The 19,712-nt window shown below is 39.4% G+C and overlaps 1 protein-coding gene across 1 annotated transcript; it reads left to right on the forward strand.

Moving 5' to 3' along the window:
* The first annotated feature begins 14,461 nt into the window (after nt 1-14,461).
* LOC102682730 (olfactory receptor 6N1-like) lies at nt 14,462-15,145 on the forward strand. Its single transcript, XM_006638067.2, has one exon. The coding sequence runs from the start codon at nt 14,470-14,472 to the stop codon at nt 15,118-15,120; it is 651 nt and encodes a 216-aa protein (XP_006638130.2). The 5' UTR covers nt 14,462-14,469; the 3' UTR covers nt 15,121-15,145.
* Nucleotides 15,146-19,712: the final 4,567 nt, after the last annotated feature.

Consider the following 19,712-nt stretch of genomic DNA (forward strand, 5'->3'; position numbering starts at 1 on the left):
AATCCCAACTACTTGCCTCTTTTTTTTCCTGATGTTGTCTTCGGTGAAGCATAAATATTAGTGATTATTAGTCAATAAAAGTGAGCTTCTGTCAGTGAAAATGGCCCTTGAGAAATGGAGGCATCTCTTTATGAGAGCTGCACACCCATTCATGGTTTACACTGACCACAAGAACTTCAAGTATGTTTGGAAGGCCAAACAACTTAATCTGCGACAAATGCACTAAACTCTTTTTTTTTTTCCAGTTGGATTTCATTATCACCTACTGACCGGGATACAAAAACAGGAAAGCTGAAGATCCACGTCCTGGATAAGACTCCCTCAGGGGTCACGCTGCTAGAAATGGAAAAGGCCGTGGCTACCACACTATTATCTGACCCGGCTCCTTCCGATGGTCCACCAGACAAATGCGTTGGCCCTCTTCTCAAGCCTGGCAGGAGGTTCCGTAGTGGGGCCAATCCTCCAAGTTAGACAAATACTCAGGCTATTAATGATCCCTGGAACTCAACTGCCATGACTTTTAGTGGGTCTTCTATGAGGGCTGCCATGGACAAATTTGTGGCAGCATTCTCTCTCTGCAGCAAGGTGAAGGATTTCCATTTGTCTCTAGTTGGTCAATTCCTTTTCATGTTTGTATGCAACAGACCATGGCAGCACATCTCAACATGGCCACATGGTGATCCTGATCATAGTCTTCTGTTTCTTCAAAGCAGCATGCTTGATCCTGAATTTTCACAGAAGCCAATTAACCTACCAGTATATCTAGAGGAATAAATTAGAGCACCCAAAGGAAATCCAAAAGAACATGGGGAGAACATAGAAACTCAACACAGACAGGACCCCAGAAACTGAAACCACAGACCCAGAAGGCAGCTGTGAGCCAATAATGCTAATCACTTTACAGCAGGAGATCTTTTGAGGTAAATCTTTACCAATGTTTCCCACTGTCTTGATGCCATATTTACTCATGTTTCTTGGCAAAAGTTCTCAAGTTTTTAAATTATGGACAGCAATTTTCAGGTTTTTCCACAGTTTCTTAGTAGTACTCAAATTAGGATTCAGGGACAATCACTTTATTTTTTAAACTACTACACTGTAACTTTGTGATCTTGAGTGGATCATTGTTCTGTTAAAGTAAATTAAGTGGTTTCTTAACAGACTTATTTTATTTTGCTCTATTCATATTTTTCTTGTACATGACAATCTTTTAATTCCCTGCTGATTAAAAGTAGTCCTTTAACATGTCATCACCCTGTTTGACAGTGTTGAATGGATGTTGTGTTGTATTGGAGGTAATATTTTTATGAAGTCTGACGTTTTCCAGTTTTGTCTCATCTGACCACATCACATATTTTGCCACATGTTTGAAGAATTATTTAAAAGCTTAATGACAAACTCCATGCAAGATTATTTTTTTTTTTTCAGTTATGGTCATCTCTGGCACATTACTGTCTGGGAGATTCCAAGGGAGAGTTTCATCCCAAGGTTTACAACCCTAATGTCAGAGAGCATTGTTACTCATCCTCCACTTCGATCAGCCAATCAGGAACTGGTAGGGCAGGATAACCCCACGTGGGTCTCGAATGCCCGTGGAACATTCAACCAATGAATTACAATAGTTCCTCCAAATAACAGAGGCAGCACAGGGCCCAGAAGGTGCCCGTCCAGTACATTCTGAGACTCAGCCTGGACAATCACATGATGGCCAGTGTCTCCGAGTGTCAGGACTTTACTTTATTCTAAGAGATCTGCCTGAAGTTAGCCCAGCAGCAAACCTCGTGAACTGCCGGTACCCCACCGCGAACGCTCGCCTGATCAACGAGTGAACTACAGTCGGAACTGTCGACAGCTGAATATCAGTATTCAGGACTAACACTACATCGGGAGTGAACCAGTCTTCTTACCATCTAAAGAGTGTGACTTGCTTTGACCTGCAGTCACTTTCCACGTTCACAAACTCTCGTTAGTTAAGCTAGGACTGACTAGCTGGTCTTCAGAGAGCCCACTGCCAGTGTGCGCAGCAGACATCTCTCCCTCCTTCTCCCACACCTCATGCCGAACCGGGACTGCCTGGCTCGGCCAGAGGATGCTGATTGGACGCAGCAACAGCCTGTTCCTTTGTGTCCACGGGAGATCTAAATCCACAGAGATTAGATGAGTATTCAACATTCTGCATTACAGCTCGAGAATTCAATAGTTACCTCAACCTGAGTTGATATCAATTGAATTCCTATGAGTGATGTACTTGCCTTTGAGTATGTAGTGTAGACGTTGTAATCAAAGTTCATTTACGAAACGGTATAAATGAATGGTATACTGAATATATGTCCCTCTTGGTTTATAACTCTTCGTGATTAAATATATACCTTTTGTATTCTGCTAACCCTCACTCTTAAGATCTGTTATGTTTATATGCACATTTTATGTATTAATAAATGTATTGTCGTGTATTAGTATCCATGTATGTGCGTTGCTTAGTTATCCTGCAAGTTCGGTTTTCTAATAGCCATCAAAAACTCATTTTGTGACCTACTGCTACAATTGATAATTGTCCCAGTAAATACACAAAACCCCAACACTGTGTATATAACACATCAGAATCAGAAACTTTTATTCGCCAAGTACACGATATACAAAGACTTTCTCCTGGTGCAGGTGTCAACAAATATTCCAATAAGATAAAAGTGACAAAAAAGAAATCTACAGATAAAAAACAAATCTCAGTATTATGTACAATTGAATGTATATACAGATGAGTAATAAAATGTACATTGAATACTGCATATATTTACAGAAAATATAGGTAGCATGTGCCGGTAAATGTACAACTGATCACAGAGGAGGTATGAAAGAAATGTCCTTGTTTATAAGTTATGAGTTATGGCCTGGGGGTAGAAGTTGTGCAGGTGTCGGTTTGTCCCGGTTTTTAGGGCTCTCATTCTTGGTCTCTGCTGAAAGGGAAAACACTGGAAGAGAGAGTGACCAGGGTGGGAGGGGTCAGCCATGACTTTCTCCACCCTCCTTATCATTCTAGATAAGTATAGATCTGTGAGGGTGGGGAGCTGGCAGCCGATGATTTTCTCTGCACATCGCACAATGTACTGTAATTTCCACTTTGAGTGTGATGATGCAGAGCCAAACCAAACAGAAATAGAGGATGTAATGACTGATTCTATTATGGATGTGTAGAATTGGACCAGCAAGGTTTGTGACAGCAAAAATTTCTTTGCGCTGTTGGGCTTTCTTGGTAATTGTGGTGATGTTCCTGTCCCATTTAAGGTCCTGTTGGATGACAGTTCCTAAAAATTTGTAAGACTCTGTTCTGCTAACCTTAAAACCATGTATTTCCAAAAGAAGGAGAGGGGTAGGCTTCTTCCTGATATCAATGAAATCAGTTAGAAAGTTTATTAGTTATTAGTAAATGGGTCTTTAAAAGAAAAAAAAACTTTCACTTTAAATATGTTCAGTCATAAAAAACATCTCAGTAGGCCACAGCTAAAAAGAAACTCCAGTGTACAAGAAACAACATTCTAGTATTTAAGTATAAAGTTTAATTCATCTCAGGACTGTCACCTCCAGGCTGGTCATCAACACGTGTCCTACAGTTGTCAGGGGAAACACCAACATTTCTGCAAGCTCTAAAACTGTAATTCAGATTCAATCTGGACACCTTTCAATCAGACCAACAATTGTCCAATCAGGCTTGTTGATCAGATGGTTTGGGACAATCATGTACATAACTTAGGAGAACAGTACATGTGACTAAGCCTTAGACACTGCTGTAAGCAGTTTCAAACATAAGACCCATGCAACATGTCCTAGATGTTACTTAATCAGAAAGAGAAGGTATAAAAAAGGTATTTTGATCTAGTGGTAATCACACCACCACATTTATATGACTATGTCCTCTGATAACACAATCAGGATAAGGTGATAATTAATACAATGCTTAACAATCTGAATTCAAGACAGCACTGAGGATGATCTGTGTGAATTCAGGACTGCTTCATTTTATTAAAATAGTGTAACATTGCAGCAGAGGGAAGATCCTCAGCAAACACTGATAAAAGTGGATGCCCCATCTGAGGTTAGTGAGAACCAAAAGAAAACAAATCAAAAAGGAAACCAAAAAGGAAAAAATACAAAAAAAAAAACACTAAATGTGAAGTGGCGCTGAGCTGTCATGTAGAGCAGTGCCCAGGCTGGATTTATCAATCTAACGGGGTCCAGCCTGGAGAAAGACCCCACTTGGTGGCGGGGACCAGACTGGAATTGCCCTATTTAGCAGGGTCCAGTCTGGGTGAGCAGTAATGGAGCGCAAGACCAGAAATAAAAACTAAACATGAATAAACGTCGATCTGCCCCTGTAGAGATGATGTCTGGACAGGCAAAAGAAAAAGAAGAAAAACGGCCTCATGCTTGGGACACAATCCCCTCCAGGAGTGCCGGTGTACAGATCCTCCCCTTCCAGGGATACGCACTGCTCATCCTTTTCCGGGGAAGGGGGTGGATGGTGTCTTTAAAGAGCTGTCACAGCCGCAGCTCATCTTTGATTAATATCGTGGAGCTGTGATTCCAAAATCAATCCTCCAGATCAATGCTTATTGAAAGAGATAAGGAAATGGTTGGAAAATACAAAATGAGAAAAGTGCAAGTTGCTAAGATATAGAACAACTAAGTGCTAGTAATCTTGAATTCTAGTTTGAGCCAAAAGACACAAAGTCACACTAAATTCTTATAAAGGGAAACATTTTAATGCTATTTCTATGAAGCATTGAACTGAAAGCACAAAGTAAATGAGAAATGTAACTCTAGGAGTTTGCTACCTTGTAGTTTATGTCAGTTTTCTTTTTTCTCTTACTTACAGATGCAGCCATTCAAAGAACGCAGCACAGACACATACTGCCGGAAAATTGGCTACAACCTCGCGCATCATGACGTGCGATGACGCAAAATACTGCGGTACGTTGACTGACAGGGGCACTCGTGGTGCGTTGGTCGGTCATAGAAGGATTTAAATGTCTTTACTGTGCCCGTTTTAGTATTGAATATTTATATGGAATTTTACCACTGAAGGGAAATCTTAGTACCAGAGCATAAAAAGAATAGGATCATACTGTAACACGTGTGAAGCCCATCAACGATATTAATTTTGGAACAAAAACATACAGTATATGGCTGGTCTCGGTACTTTAAAGAAAAAATACACACAAGTATTCCATTTCTCCCTAAACATTTTAAGCATCAAAGTCTTTAACCAACATGTGAAATAGCGTGTAAAAAAGTGGTAGTTTTAAGCTTTTCTGCTAATATAATATGGAATCGCGTATCTAAAGAAATTAACAACGATATAATTATATTCATGTACTGCAACACAGTAATACATGCTGAATAATGTCTGTTGATTCTGTATGTGTAGGGCTGTTTCACCTCTGATCATGTGACCTTCCCGGTAGCCTGCTGGTCTACCTGCTCGCTTAGTAACGCACAGGTTATATGTTCAAATCCAACCGGTGCCGTGACTTTTTTTACAAACATTTCTTTGAAAAAATAGAGGAAAAAAATCCTCCTCCCTCTCCCAGTAGGATTGAGACCCGTTGTGATTCTGGCAGGTGTGGGAACTCTGGTACTAGATTTCTGAGTTTAAGGAAGAATGTTTCTCTAATCCCAGAGTATTTGTCACACTGTAGTAGGAAGTACACCTCTGTCTCTATTTCTCCCCGCTGGCAGTGGCAGCACAGTCTCTCTCTCTCACCCTCCTCCCCCTCTCAATTCAATTCAAGGTGCTTTATTAGCAGGGCTCGTCATGTGTCTCTATCTGGTCGGGGCGCAGGAGAGCTCGCTGGCAGATGGTGATGGAAAGAAAGAAAATAAAGGCAGCTTTTAACTCCACAAGTCACAAACCAAAACTCCATTTCTCCCTAAACATTTTAAGCACCAAAGTCTTTCATGTGGTTTTCATCACTCTCTGCGGGAGTGCTGGCTGTGACGAATTAAACCGGTTTCACAGGTATTTTCAAGTGGTCTTCAGCAGGAGGGGGGAACAAGCTGCCCACCCGTCTGGAATGCCATAGAACCCCAAACAGACAATACACACTAGCCGAATATTTGACCAAGATATCCAGACACAGCTGTATGAGCTCCACCAGTAAAACTCAAAGTATTACGCTGGTCCACACTATTTGCAACCGTCATTTTAAATAAAGACATAATTTTTTCATCGACAAAAAGTAACACCCACCACAGCATTTCGTTGATCTAACTAACAAGGATGGGACAATAGCCAATATGATAAAGGAATAACTTTTTTGTTTATTTCTTTAGCACATTTATTTGAACATTTCCATTGATTGTACAAGCACTGAGAAACTGTTCAATCCCTAGTTCGTCGGGCATTTTCTTTTACTATAACAGATATAAAAACTCCCTTGCTTTTAACAGAGTGTTTCATAATTTCTAACAACGAAAATTATTTAAACTGTGACACTTTTATTATTCAACGAGAGGTCACAATATCACTAGGATCCTCAAGAGATCAACAAAGACAACAGAAAAAGATATGTGTATAAGATACTGTCCATGGGAATCCAAGCTTTTTTATCAATGATAAATAGTAGTCTTTAAAATTTCTTCATTACACAGTGAAGTCAAAATTCCGGGATGTGCCTATATTAGTACGCTGGGCAAACGTTCCGAGGTAAAATTCTTCCAGCACAGGGGTACCTTTAAAGCGGAGACTTATGCGCCCTCTCTTTAAAGCCCTGGCCAAATATGAAGACAGTACGTACAGTTATAATTCAAACTGAATTAAAAACTACACATCCCAGTTACCATGGTGGTGCTTGTGATAAGTGCGTTTAACCAACGAAACAGATTCCCTTATAAAATTAATGTGAAACAAAACAAAAACTAAAAATAAGATACAGTCTACAGACATTCACAACATAAACATATCTTAAAAAATGTACATATATTGTTAAATTATTACTTTTAAATATATACTTTAAATTACTGAAACAGCCAGTTAATAAAATTGTTGCAATTTTGTTCTTGTTTGGAGGTGGGGATATTCTGACAACAATTGATTTAAAGACAATCTGTCAAAGTGCAATGGAATATAATCCGCGACGAGGGTACCATTAAAGCGGAGATGATGAAAATAAAGTTTATTATTAATTTGCTGGACAGAGAGGTGAACATTATTATACAGAAGACAAAGATAAAGATTTACATTGCATTGCCAGATTGTGAACCAATAAAAATATTTATTTAAACATGGGTTTGCGATTTAAATGGAAATGGGGTGACGGGAACTCTTAATCTAAATAAAAATAAAATAAATAAAACAGGTTTCGATAGTTAATAACCACTTTTTATGTGCAAAACACAGGTGATTTTTCTTCCTCCTGATCAGTTTATAAATCTGTCTACGCTGTAAGGGTTTTACTTCCTAATTAAACTTTTAATATACGCGTTTCTAATAGAAGCAGCATATGCTGTTTTCTTCCTGCTATGTAGAACAGATCAGCAAGTTTTTTTTTCTCCAATCAGAGGGGTGTCAGATGGTGTCAGCCAATCACCATTCTGAAGCCTACCGTAATCTCTGGTATAGGGACACACCAGAATTCTGTCGCATTTTCATTTTAGGAAATTATGCTCGGTTAAAAGCAAGGGAGATTGTCTGTTATAGTGGACATAAAAACAAGAGTTTGCTGCAGCATTATTGGAAACCCAATTTTAACACAAATCGCCAGCATTATATCCTAGAAGACACAGACCGGCGCAAGATGGGGAGAATGCTCGGAGCATTAAAGAAAATGCAGACGAACTAGGGATTGGACAGTTTCCAAGTGCTTGTACAATTGATGGAAATGTTCAAAAAATGTGCAAAAGAAATAAAAAAATAGTTTATTCCTTTATCGTATTGGCTAGCTAATGTCCTCTCTTTGCTAGTTACCTGTGGCTGCGTTTCTGCGTTGCGTAGCAACGAGTGACTATATTCTCAGGCGGAGGAACTAAACAGCTTAATTTTCGTGTTAAATAATTTTTTTAAATTAAAATTCATTCTATACAGCAATCGCATATTTGGGGACCGTTTCATAAAACTTTGATGCTTAAAACGTTTAGGGAGAAATAGAAGACTGGTGTGTATTTTTTCTTTAAACTACCAAGACCAGCAATATACAGTACAGTTTACATACAGTAATATGTTTATGTTCCTAAATTAATAACGTTTATGACCTTCAGATGCTCCTCTTCTTTTTATGCTCAGTTACTAAAATTTTCCTTTAGTGGTAAAATTCCATATAAATATTCAATACTAAGTGGATTAAAATGTGCACAGTAAAGAGATTAAATGATTAAATCTTTTCACTACCGACCAATGCACCACGAGTCCCCCTGTCGGTCATTTTGGCCAGCCAATCACTTACCGTGGTGGACTGCGGTGGCTGGTGGGTAGTTGCGTGCGGTACGGGTTTGTACCGTGCATTTTGAATGGCTGCATCTGTTGATAGATAAGACTTTATTGATCCTGAAGGGAAATTGATGTGTTACAGCAGCCCAAGACAAGCAAAAAGACAGACATCAGAATAGACAAAACATTAGAATGCGTACAGTAATACAAAATAAATATAAAATACAGTAAATAAATACAAATAAATACATAGGTGTGTGCAAAATATGATCATAGTCACTGTAAAAACAATAAAATATGTGCAAAATGTGCATAGGTATATACAGATTGAGTGTCCAAAAAGTACAATGGAGCAACATGCTGTCCATAGACGAGCAAATGAAGGGCTAACAGTCCTAGCCTAGGGCAGCGTTATACACCCTGACAGCCTACCTGGAGGAAAGACCTGCGGAAACGTTCCTTGAACACCGTAGCTGGAGGAGTCTGTTGCTAAAAGTGCTCCGCTGCCCAATAACAGTCCCATGAAGCGGATGAGAGGAGTTGTTCATGATGGCTGTGAGGTTGGTCAGCATTCTCCTCTCAGCCACCACCTCCAGGAGATCGAGGCTCAGCCCCAACACAGAGCCAGCCTTCTCGATAAGTTTATTGAGCCTATTTGCATCTCTTGTCATGATGCTGCTGCCCCAGCACACAACAGCGTAGAAGATGGCCGCTGCCACCATTGATTCATAAAAAATGCGTAGCAGTGTTCCACACACACCAAAGGACCTGAGCCTCCTAAGAAAATAGAGTAGGCTCTGACCTTTCTTGTACAGGGCGTCAGTGTTACCAGACCACTCCAGCCTATCATCCAGGTGTACCTCTAAATACTTGTAGGACTGCACCCCCTCTATGTCCTCACCCTGTTCAGTGGAGACTTATTCCTTCGAAAGTCCATGACCATTTCTTTGGTCTTGCTGGTGTTTAGCTGGAGATGGTTAAGATGACACCACTCCACAAAATTGGTAATCAAGCTCCTATATTCCTCCTCCCTCCCCTCTCTAATACACCCCACAATTCCAAAGTCATCCAAAAACGTCTGCATATGACATGCCTCAGAGTTGTACCTGAAGTCAGAGGTGTAAAAGGTGAACAGGAATTGAGCGAGGACAATTCCTGTGGAGCCCCAGTACTGCTAACAACCTGTTCGGACACACAGCTCCGTAGCCGTACATACTGTGGCCTGCAGGTCAGATAGTCTGTAATCCAAGACACCAGGGGAGTGTCCACCTGTGCCGCTCTTAGCTTATCTCTCAGTAAAGGTGGATGGATGGTGTTAAAGGCACTGGAGAAGTCAAAGAACATAACTCTCACAATGCTCCCCGTCTTCTCCTGGTGAGAGTTAGCTCTGTGTAGCAGATATATGACTGCATCCTCCACTCCCAAGTGTGACCAGTAGGCGAACTGCAGGGGGTCCAGTGCTGTGCTCACCAGGGTTCTGGGGTGGTCCAGTACAAGCCTTTCCAGAGTTTTCATTAGATGAATCAACCTGAGTGAAAAGTTCTTTGTTGATTACTACCTGTGAGTGATCACCAACTGCTCTGGGATCGAAAATTATTTCTTTTGTTTTCTGAACATTCAGAATTAGGCTCTTGTTGTCACTACATTGCACAAACCTTTAGATTTCTGACATGTGTACAGATGAGCTGCTACCTCAATGCTTTAAGCCAAGATCAGCTGTATTATCTGAGAATTTGAAAATTAAGTTGCTTTGACTACAGCTTGTACAATCATTTGTATAACGTGTGAACAGAACTGGAGAGCTCACACAGCCCTGAGGGTCACCTGTGCTTATAGATCATGACTGGGAAAGAGTTTTGTTGACCCTGACATACACTGTACGATCTGTTGAAAATGAGTGGTGCCATCTTATAATGTTATATCCCTGCTGCCTTTTCTAATCTGCTTCTCTTCCTTCAAACTTCAGCTCTTCTCAAAACCTTAAGAAGAAGCACTATTCCAGCACTTACTGTAGATCTCAGCCTGTCATCTCCATAGCAGCAATGCACTGTCTCCCATGTCAGAACAGTAAGTTTCAATGATAGACTCTGAGCTTAATCGTAAGAGCAGCACAGAGCATCAAGATAAAAAAGCTATAGTCAAGAGGACATGGCTGAAGAAAGATGGGATGTAATTTAGGGGCATGGAAAAAATAAGGGAAAGAGAAGAGAGTTCAGTGCTTGCCTTTGTTAGATGATGTTTTCTTTTTCTGCTGCCTTTTAACTTGCAATACACTCACCAAAGAAGGCTGTGTGACATGTGTGACGAGATGCAGAAGAGTATGGGATTTCGGCTCTAGTCTGTCTGGAGGCGTAGATTCGAGTCAGTTGAGGACAGTCAGCTTCTCGTTTTCAAAAGTCACTTGACAAATGAAATGACTTCAGTTAGTTATTCAAATGATCTATGGCAGTTGGTCATTCCCCACAGTTTTCTGGGGACTGTATTTCGATCTATAGTTGAAATCTGAGCCTAAATAAAAAGAAAAAGCAAGTGATTAGGTTTATGAGCAATCTAATTACTTATTCGTTTAAAACGCTATATAAAATAAAGTTTATTATTAATTTGCTGGACAGAGCGGTGAACATTATTATGCATAAGACAAAGATAACGATCCTGATCAGTTTAGAAATCTGTGTACGCTGTAAGGTTTTTACTTCTTAAACTTTTAAAATACACGTTTAGAATTGAAAGAAATCCTCTTCCTGGTATAGCACACCAGCACGTCTTTTTTCTCCAATCAGAGGGGTGTCAGATGGTGTCAGCCAATCACCATTCTGCGTTGGGTAGCAACGGGTGACTGTTCTCAGGCGGAAGATGTAAACAGCTTAATGTTCGTGTTAAATAATTTTTTTAAATTCAATTAAACGGGCACAGTTAAGACATTAAATATACATATACATACTGTATACAGTATAGTTTGCATACGGTAATATGTTTATGTTATGCGATTAAAAAATAAATAAATAAAAACGAAAAGTCCAGCACCAGCTGGATTTGAACACACAACCTGCCAGTGGGTAGTCACGCACCTAGACCAGTAGGCTACAAGAGAGCTCGCATGATCAGGCAGGCGAAACAGCCCTACACAGCCCTGCCGCAGTACACGGATATAATCATACCGTTATTAAATTCTTGAGATACGCGATTCCATATTATATTCCCTTTTAATCAAATTCTAAAAGTATGCTTGTTGACTCCGGTATCACGTTAGTTAAAGACTTCGAAGCTTACAATGTTTAGGGAGAAATGGAATACCGGTGTGTATTTTTCCTTGTGATATTTTAAGCTCTAGTTGAATGATAGGTGTCGCATTTTAAATCATTCTCGTAGCTAGAAATTATGAAACGCCCTGTTAAAAGCAAGGAAGTTTTTATGCCCCGTTGAAGTAAAACAAAATGCCTGACAAAGTATGGCTTGGACAGATTCCAAGTGCTTGTACAAATGTGCTAAAGAAATTATACTTTGAGTATACAGCTTGTCCAAAGTCATCCATTATTAATACTATTAGTAATATCTTCAGTAAAGGCTTTGATGCATAAATATTTCTGATAAAGGTAGGTTGTGTACTTTTGTCCAACTGAGCAATCTTGCTTTCATAAAATATACCAACACTTGAATGACTGATGATTAACATGCTGTAATACACAGTTCAAAATTAAAGGCTCGAATGCTGTACATGAGAGGTTAAGCTCCCCCTGGCGGTTTTACAAGGCGACGCCGGATAGCTAGTCACGTGACACGTGATACCGCGTGATACCCCGGTGGGCGTGTCGCGGTATGCCGTGAAATACCTCACCCATTTTGAATGGCTGCATCTGTATCACCTTGCAACTCACAACTGGCAACCCACTGAAGCTAAGCAGGTGTGAGCCTGGTCAGTACCTGGATGGGAGACCTCCTGGGAAAACTAAGGCTGCTGCTGGAAGAGGTGTTAGTAGGGCCAGCAGGGGGTGCTCATCCTGTGGTCCAGGTGGGTCCTAATGCCCCAGTATAGTGATGGGGACATTATACTGTAAATAAACTGAGATGTAAAACTTGACTCTCTGTGGTCATTGAAAACCCCAGGGTGCTTCTTGAAAAGAGTAGGGGTGTCCTGGCCAAATAATCCCCCTATATGAATTGGCTACATTACTTTGTTCTCCCCCCCCACCTCCGACGACAGGCGGAGCAACGCGCTGGTTGGAGTATTTCTCCGTTGCAGTTAATGGCAACGTCAGCTCAAAGATTTGGAGACATGTTACACTATTATTTTAAGAAATATTGAAGACACTTCAAACTTACTGTAATTAACAGTCAAATTGCAGACATTGTCAATGACTACAAGTACTTGGGACTGGACTCATAGACACAAACCTAAGATGGGACGAAATAAATGGGACAATGAGACACGTTTTGAAAAAAAGGCCAACAGAGGCCAACTCTTTTTTAAAGGAAAATCCACTATTGCAAAGCAGATAGAACTATTATTACATTCGCCTAGAACTAAATTATTGAAAGTATATTAAAATACTGTCTCACTATTGTAATAAAATTATTAAATTAAGTAGCAAAATAATCAAGTCACAGTAACAGCTTTTTTTTACCAAATACAACAGTATCGCTAAGAGATGATAATTTTGTTCTTGTACTAACTTACTTATTTTAATTTTGTTCAAATAACATTTTTTTTATACCCCTTGCAAAAACACAAATATACAAATTAATGCATTCAAGAGGCCTATGTCCTTGTCCAAACCTGCCTAATAGTAGAATGTAGGTAAAAATTAGTTAGAAAGCAGCAAGTAGCAGCACAAATTGATTGGCAGGGTCTGCTCTGGGGCTGTAAGAGATCCTCTGGATAGATGTAATTTCCTCTTTTAGCACACTATGAACTCACTTGATCATGCCTCCCAGGACCAGAAAGCATGATAAAAAATTTTCACTCTCAGTGTTGATTGCATTTCCTCTCCTGATTTTCTGAGATCTGCATCAAGGTAAGATTATAATTGGCTTAGTCAGTTTATCGCGTACTGTACTAGGGGAAATATATTTTATATTTCAGGCACAGAAATATAAAATGAGTCGCATATGTGTTCAGATGAACAATAAGATTGTCTTGCCAATGTGACTAAGTATACTTTTTCACACATTTTGAAAGACTATATACATTGTAGTTCCTTAATTACAAGGCATTATTTTTTTTTGTTTGGAAAACTACTAAAATCTTTAGCTAAATCAAAAACTTACACTGTTTTTAAGTGTTGAAAGCAGATAAGGAGCATTTAGAGCAAATTCAATTGTTTTATTTGAATAAACAACCTAATACAAGGTAACAGTCACCCACAGTTATTTGATACATACAGCTTTTTGTACTGGACATGAATTCTACAGAAATTAAACCATTGACCTTATTCACAGGTATAAATGTAGCTTTTGATTATTTTTATAATTGATGATTCTCATGTTGCTAATATTTACTAGATTGACTTATACTCAGTCTAAATCTTACTTAAAAACTAAGAAGGATATGAATTGTATTCATAGAGAATGAATGTGACCTTTTCTTAGAAAATATGATATTTAGGGATATGAATTTATTTCAATTTATCATTGGTTTAAAAATAATTTGTCTGCATCTCTTCAAGTTTTATTTTTTTTTAATTTTGTTACTATTTTCACAGGATTTCTTGTTTCCTCAATGGAATTTGTTTTAAAAGGCAGTGATGTCTGCTACTAACCACACAGGATCATCAGTCACAGAATTCATAATCGTCGGTTTTCCTGGACTACAAGACCAGGGGAGCAAAACCATCCTCTTTTTTGTATTCCTGGTAGCTTACATCATCATTGTACTGGGAAACCTGTTGATCATACTCATATTTGTCTTTGATGAATCTCTTCACACTCCCATGTATTTATTGATCTGCAGTCTAGCAATTTTTGATATTTCTTTCCCCTCCATCACTGTTCCTAAAATGTTAGCTATATTCATGTTTGATTCAAACTTAATTTCATTTGATTCCTGTTTTATCCAGATGTTCCTTTTCATGAGTTTGGGTATAGCTGAAGGATTTCTTCTCACAGTTATGGCTTACGACAGATACCTAGCAATCTGTAAGCCACTGCACTACCACAGTAAAATTACAAACAGCCTGGCCATTAGACATGTTGTGTGGTGCTGCATTGGTGGATTTCTTTCGTTGATTATTCCTACGATACTTGCTGTGAGGCTCCCCTTCTGTGGACCTGACAAAATTCTCCACTGCTGGTGTGATCATTCCTCAGTTCTCAGATTAGCATGTGCGAATGTTGTCATCAACAGCATTCTGGGATTGACCATAGCGTTGTGTGTGCTTCTCATCCCTCTGTTCCTGATCCTGCTCTCCTATGTGATGATCATTAAGTCTGTGCTGCAGATCTCCACCTCTGAGGGGAAGAGCAAAGCTTTCTCCACCTGCACATCACACCTGCTGGTCATCTCTGTCTTTTTTCTCACAGCAACCTGTGTCTACATCTCCTACAGGGTACCTGGAGCTTCAGCAGATTTGCGCATCATGGCAGCAGTATTTCAGAATGTCTTCCCTCCCCTCATGAACCCCATCATCTATTGTTTGCAGACCAAAGAGATCAGGAACAGTTTAATTAAAACCCTGAAAAAGAGAAGGGTCTTCCCCCTCTCAAGGTGAAAGGATCCAGGATTATTACTAAATAAAATAGCAGCAAGTTGTCCAAGAAGACATTGTCATTCTGTTTTAACACTGTTTTCTCAAGAAATTTTAAAGACCCAAATCAATTTCTTGGTTCAATTTCTCAGAAAAAATAAGATGTAATGATTTTTACATTAAACTGAGATCAAATTTATTTCAGTCTTCATCAGAAGTAACGTTTCCACCCATAAATAATAGGATACAGACAGGAAATGTTGAGACTTTTTGCTGTTAAAGTTTCTACATGTAAGTCTTTATTTTCATTGCATTGCTGAGACTTATTTTTTACTCACCTGGAGAGAGCAATCCACTCATTTCCAGAAGAGAACCATGACCTCAGTCTTGGAGGTGCTGATTCTCATCCCAGCTGCTTCACACTCGGCAGCAAATCGCTCAAGTGCAAGCCAAAGGTCAAAGTCAGATGATACCAAAAGGACAACATCATCTGCAAATAGCAGAAATGCCACCCTTAGTAAAACCCCCCACCAGACACCCTCATATCCTCAGCTGTGCCTTGATATCCTGTCCATGAACACCACAAACAGGAGTGGTGACAAGACGGAGGCCTGATGGAGTCCGAGTTAGACAATTAGCTAGATAATTATACTGTATACTGTCTGCCTTACTGTTATTTTGTTGTTGCTTGATTTGATTTCGGCAAAATAAAGCTAATGTCCTTAAATGACAAATAAATGTCCTAAATTGTGTAATTGTTTTAACAATAAAATAACAATTACACAACACAATATTAAATGTATACATTTCACAGACCTAAGTCTTACAAACCTGGAAATCCAGAATTCTACCCCCAGTAATTAGAAACACACTTTAAAAAGCCAAAAAGAGTGAAAACCTTTTTGCATGGCACAAGCTTTAAAGAAGAAGAGGGTGATGGTGATGTTATTTTTTCTCTCTTTTTCTTGTCCTCTGTTTCTCTCTCTCTCCTTGTCTGTCTCCTTCCTCCACTCTTTGTCTTCGTCTGCTGCCTTTTTTTAATTTATCCTGTGCTATTGCTGTTTTATCCTTGATTAGTGTACTAATTGTGACACAGTGGTGAAAATGTACTTTTGTTGTTGTGATACTGCTGTTCACCACTAAAGGATCTTTCCATTCTGACAACTGTGTGTGAATGCATTTTTGTATTAACACCACGGGTGTCTCTTATTGAGAGCCCTATATTAAATGTTCATGTGCCTGGTGTGGTTGTTCATTAGATGCTTGCCAGAAGCCATACAGTTTAGTTGCTGAATTCCTCATAGGAAAGATAATATTTTTTTCCTTTTTTCATCTAGCTAATCTCACCTCAAAGTCAACCCTTGAATACTTTCCACAGATTGATTCCACACTGGCACTCTATTTCCTAAAGAGAGTTAAAAAACTGTAAGCCAGTGGAATAATGCACAGTCAAACCTCAGGGTTTAATATGTAATAAAAGTTATGTAATACAAAGTTCTTCACCAATAGTGTGGGGCTTACCTGCTTTAGCAATCTGCAAGCTTATATTTTTCTCCGTTCCCATTTCAAGAGTCCATCTTGGAAGTTAAAAGAAGTTTTTATTTCATGCGCATGGGAGTGAAACACAGAGAAGCTCTGTGTATTTTTCTCAAATTAACCTAGAGCAGTCCCTAAATATTTTTCTGTTATCTATCACGCTTTCCTGTGCTCACAAGATTGGCAGTGTTCCAAATTCACACACGTTCTCCTACCTCCCTATTTGCTGAAGATAACTTTTTTTAAATACAATTGGTCACTTACATTTGTAGCACGCATTCCTATATAATGGTATAGAATTACATAGTAACCCATTAGCACATGCTATATCGATGTAGCTAAGTATGTAGGCTGCCTTTTTGACACAAAAGCTAGTTTTATTTAAATAGAAAATATGAAAACTTATCCCAATTTAGCAGTGCACACAACAAATTTCCAGGTTCATCTGGCGTACCACCTGGGGTGCTCCATGCACCACAGTTTGAGAATCACACTGCTACAAGTGACTTCATTTTACAAAGGTGGTAACTCTTGTGATAATAATAATTAATAGATAAATAATTATAGACTGATGTCAGTAATATGTATAAACATGAAGTTCTTTTTTTAAAAAAAAATAATACATTCCCATTTATCTGATTATTTTAATTTATTATCACCATTAAATTCTGGTTTCTGACCAAACTATTCAACCACTATGGCACAAATTACCAAATGCATTGAAATTAGCCAATACCATCTATTCCTCTTCTAATGAAAATAAATTAATAGGAGTTAAATTTATCAACTTTTCAAAAGCTTTATATTTAGTTCATCATAATATACTTTAAAGAAAGTTAAAAAATATTGTATATTTTCCCAGAGATGTTTGGTTTGGTTTAATGCATACCTCTTTAACAGGTAACAGTCTGTAATTATTGATGGGTATGAATCAAAATGTTCTTGTTTTATACAAAGCTGTCCCACACTGTTCAGTTTTAGGTCCTTTTCTTTATTTTAAATGAGTAATCCCTATTACATTAAAAATCTAGTGTTCAATTATATGCAGGGATACTTTACACCTGTAATGTGCTCTCTGAAGGCACCAGTTCTGTAGGGTTTGGGCATTTACTGGGACATTATTAATTGTAGCAGTAAATCACAAAATTGATTCTTTTGATGGCTTTAGAATCCAACCATGTGATATAACTCAAACAACGCACATATACAGGTACTAATGCACGAGGATACATTTATTAATACATAGAATATGCATATAAACCTAACAGATCTTATAGAGAGGGTTATCAGAATAAAAAAGGTATATATTCAGTCAGTTACAAAGTGTTACACATATCAAGAGGACATACGTTCAGTATATCATTCATTTAGACCGTTTCATAAATGAACTTGGTGATAACTTCTACATTAGATACTCAAAACAAGTACATAACTCTTAGGAATTAAATTGATATCAACACGTTGGGACAACAATTGAATTCTCGAGCAGTAATGCAGTGAAGTTGAATACTCATCCAATCTCTGGGGATTCAGATCTCCTGCGGACTCAAAGAAACAGTTGCAGGCTTGTTGCTGTCCAATCCGCGCTCTCTGGCTCGGTGCCAGGCTGTGCTGTGCGGCTTGCGACGGTGTGCTGCTGATGCTCACTGACCGGCTAGTTAGTGTTGGCTTTAACTAGCAAAGTTTGTGCACAGGAGAAAAGATGACTGTGGGTCCCAGCAAGTCAGGAAGAGGACCGGTTCGTTCCTGATGAATAGCTAGTTCTGAATAGTGATTCAGCTGTCCACAGTTCTGACCTGTTCATGAGGCCTGCTGCTGGTGCTAAACTCGGGTGGATCCTCTGGTTACTCTCTGGCAACCTCCGCTCTAGACTCTTAGAACAAAGGAAAGTTCTGGCACTCGGACACACTGGCCATTCCGTGGTTGTCCGGGCTGAGTCTCAGGATGGTCAGGAGGCGCGCTGCGAGAATGTCCTGCCCTTGGGAGCCTTCTGCTCCTGGGCCGTCCTGCCCTGGAATTCTCCTTTGAATTCCCTTTAGAATTGTCCACAGAATTCTCTCAGGCCCTCTGTGTTGCCTGTTTTTACCTGGAGGAACTTTAGCTCGTTCATTGGCTGAAAGTTCCATGGGCATCAGAGTCCCACGTGGGGTTACTCGGCCCTACCAGTCCCTGATTGGTTGATCAAGGTGAGATATGAGTTACTTACTCCTGACAGTTAGGAATGCAGTCCAGATGTCCATCTGGCACTCCCTAGACAGATAGGCGCTAATGGATGACCATTGATCATGATAGCCAGGCTTAGCTAAGTGCATCCCCCTTTGGGAGCTGTCCCTTATCAAAAGAAAACATCTTTAAATCAGCCTGCATGAATAGCTTCTCTGTGGCTGCACCACAGAGATGTACAGAGAGATGAGGCCTCATTTGGGAAAGCACAGCAACACTTAATTCTGTCTTATTAATAAGCCTCGCCTCTACACACCTCTAGCTCAAATTTGTCACATATACAAGTTTCTTTACAAACTGGCTTTAATTTAGTGCATTAGTGGTTATGGGTAAATAATTTGATTTGAAATAAGGAACAAAACCTTATATCATGGTATTTGGTACAAGACAAAGGGTGAGAACTGCTTTTATTATTTATACAACTAATGGTAAAGGACTTGAATGTCACGGGAGCCTGGTCAGACTCCCGTGAAGTGTGTAATAAAGACCCTATGTGTGATGGTAAAATCCAGAAGAGTCTGAAGAAGGACATCAGGGGAATAAACAGCAGGGGTACGACAGATTGACAGATAGTGGGTGGCGACTGTAGTGATCCAGTGCATGGGGAAAATGCCAAGGCAACCAAATCCCTGGGAAGGTGCTCCAAGCCCCGGGCTCAGAGGTCAGGATGTATGGGATGAAGGCATATGCGCTGAGGCTTCATCCAAGCCTGGAGGTAGGTGGGCCTTTAGACATCCATATTCGAAAACTGAGCCAGAAACTACGAAGATGCAAATCTTTTAAACCAAAATACAAACAAGACACACCGAGAAATAATAGAACCTAATCAATAATAGAAAATGGTAGGCTGTCTAGAG

Source organism: Lepisosteus oculatus, chromosome 13 (genome assembly GCF_040954835.1).
Source record: "Lepisosteus oculatus isolate fLepOcu1 chromosome 13, fLepOcu1.hap2, whole genome shotgun sequence".
In the NCBI taxonomy this organism is placed as follows: domain Eukaryota; kingdom Metazoa; phylum Chordata; class Actinopteri; order Semionotiformes; family Lepisosteidae; genus Lepisosteus; species Lepisosteus oculatus.

Bases quoted from the DNA above. Each gene is read 5' to 3' on its own strand.
- LOC102682730 (XM_006638067.2), top strand. From the start codon at position 14,470: ATGTTCCTTTTCATGAGTTTGGGTATAGCTGAAGGATTTCTTCTCACA.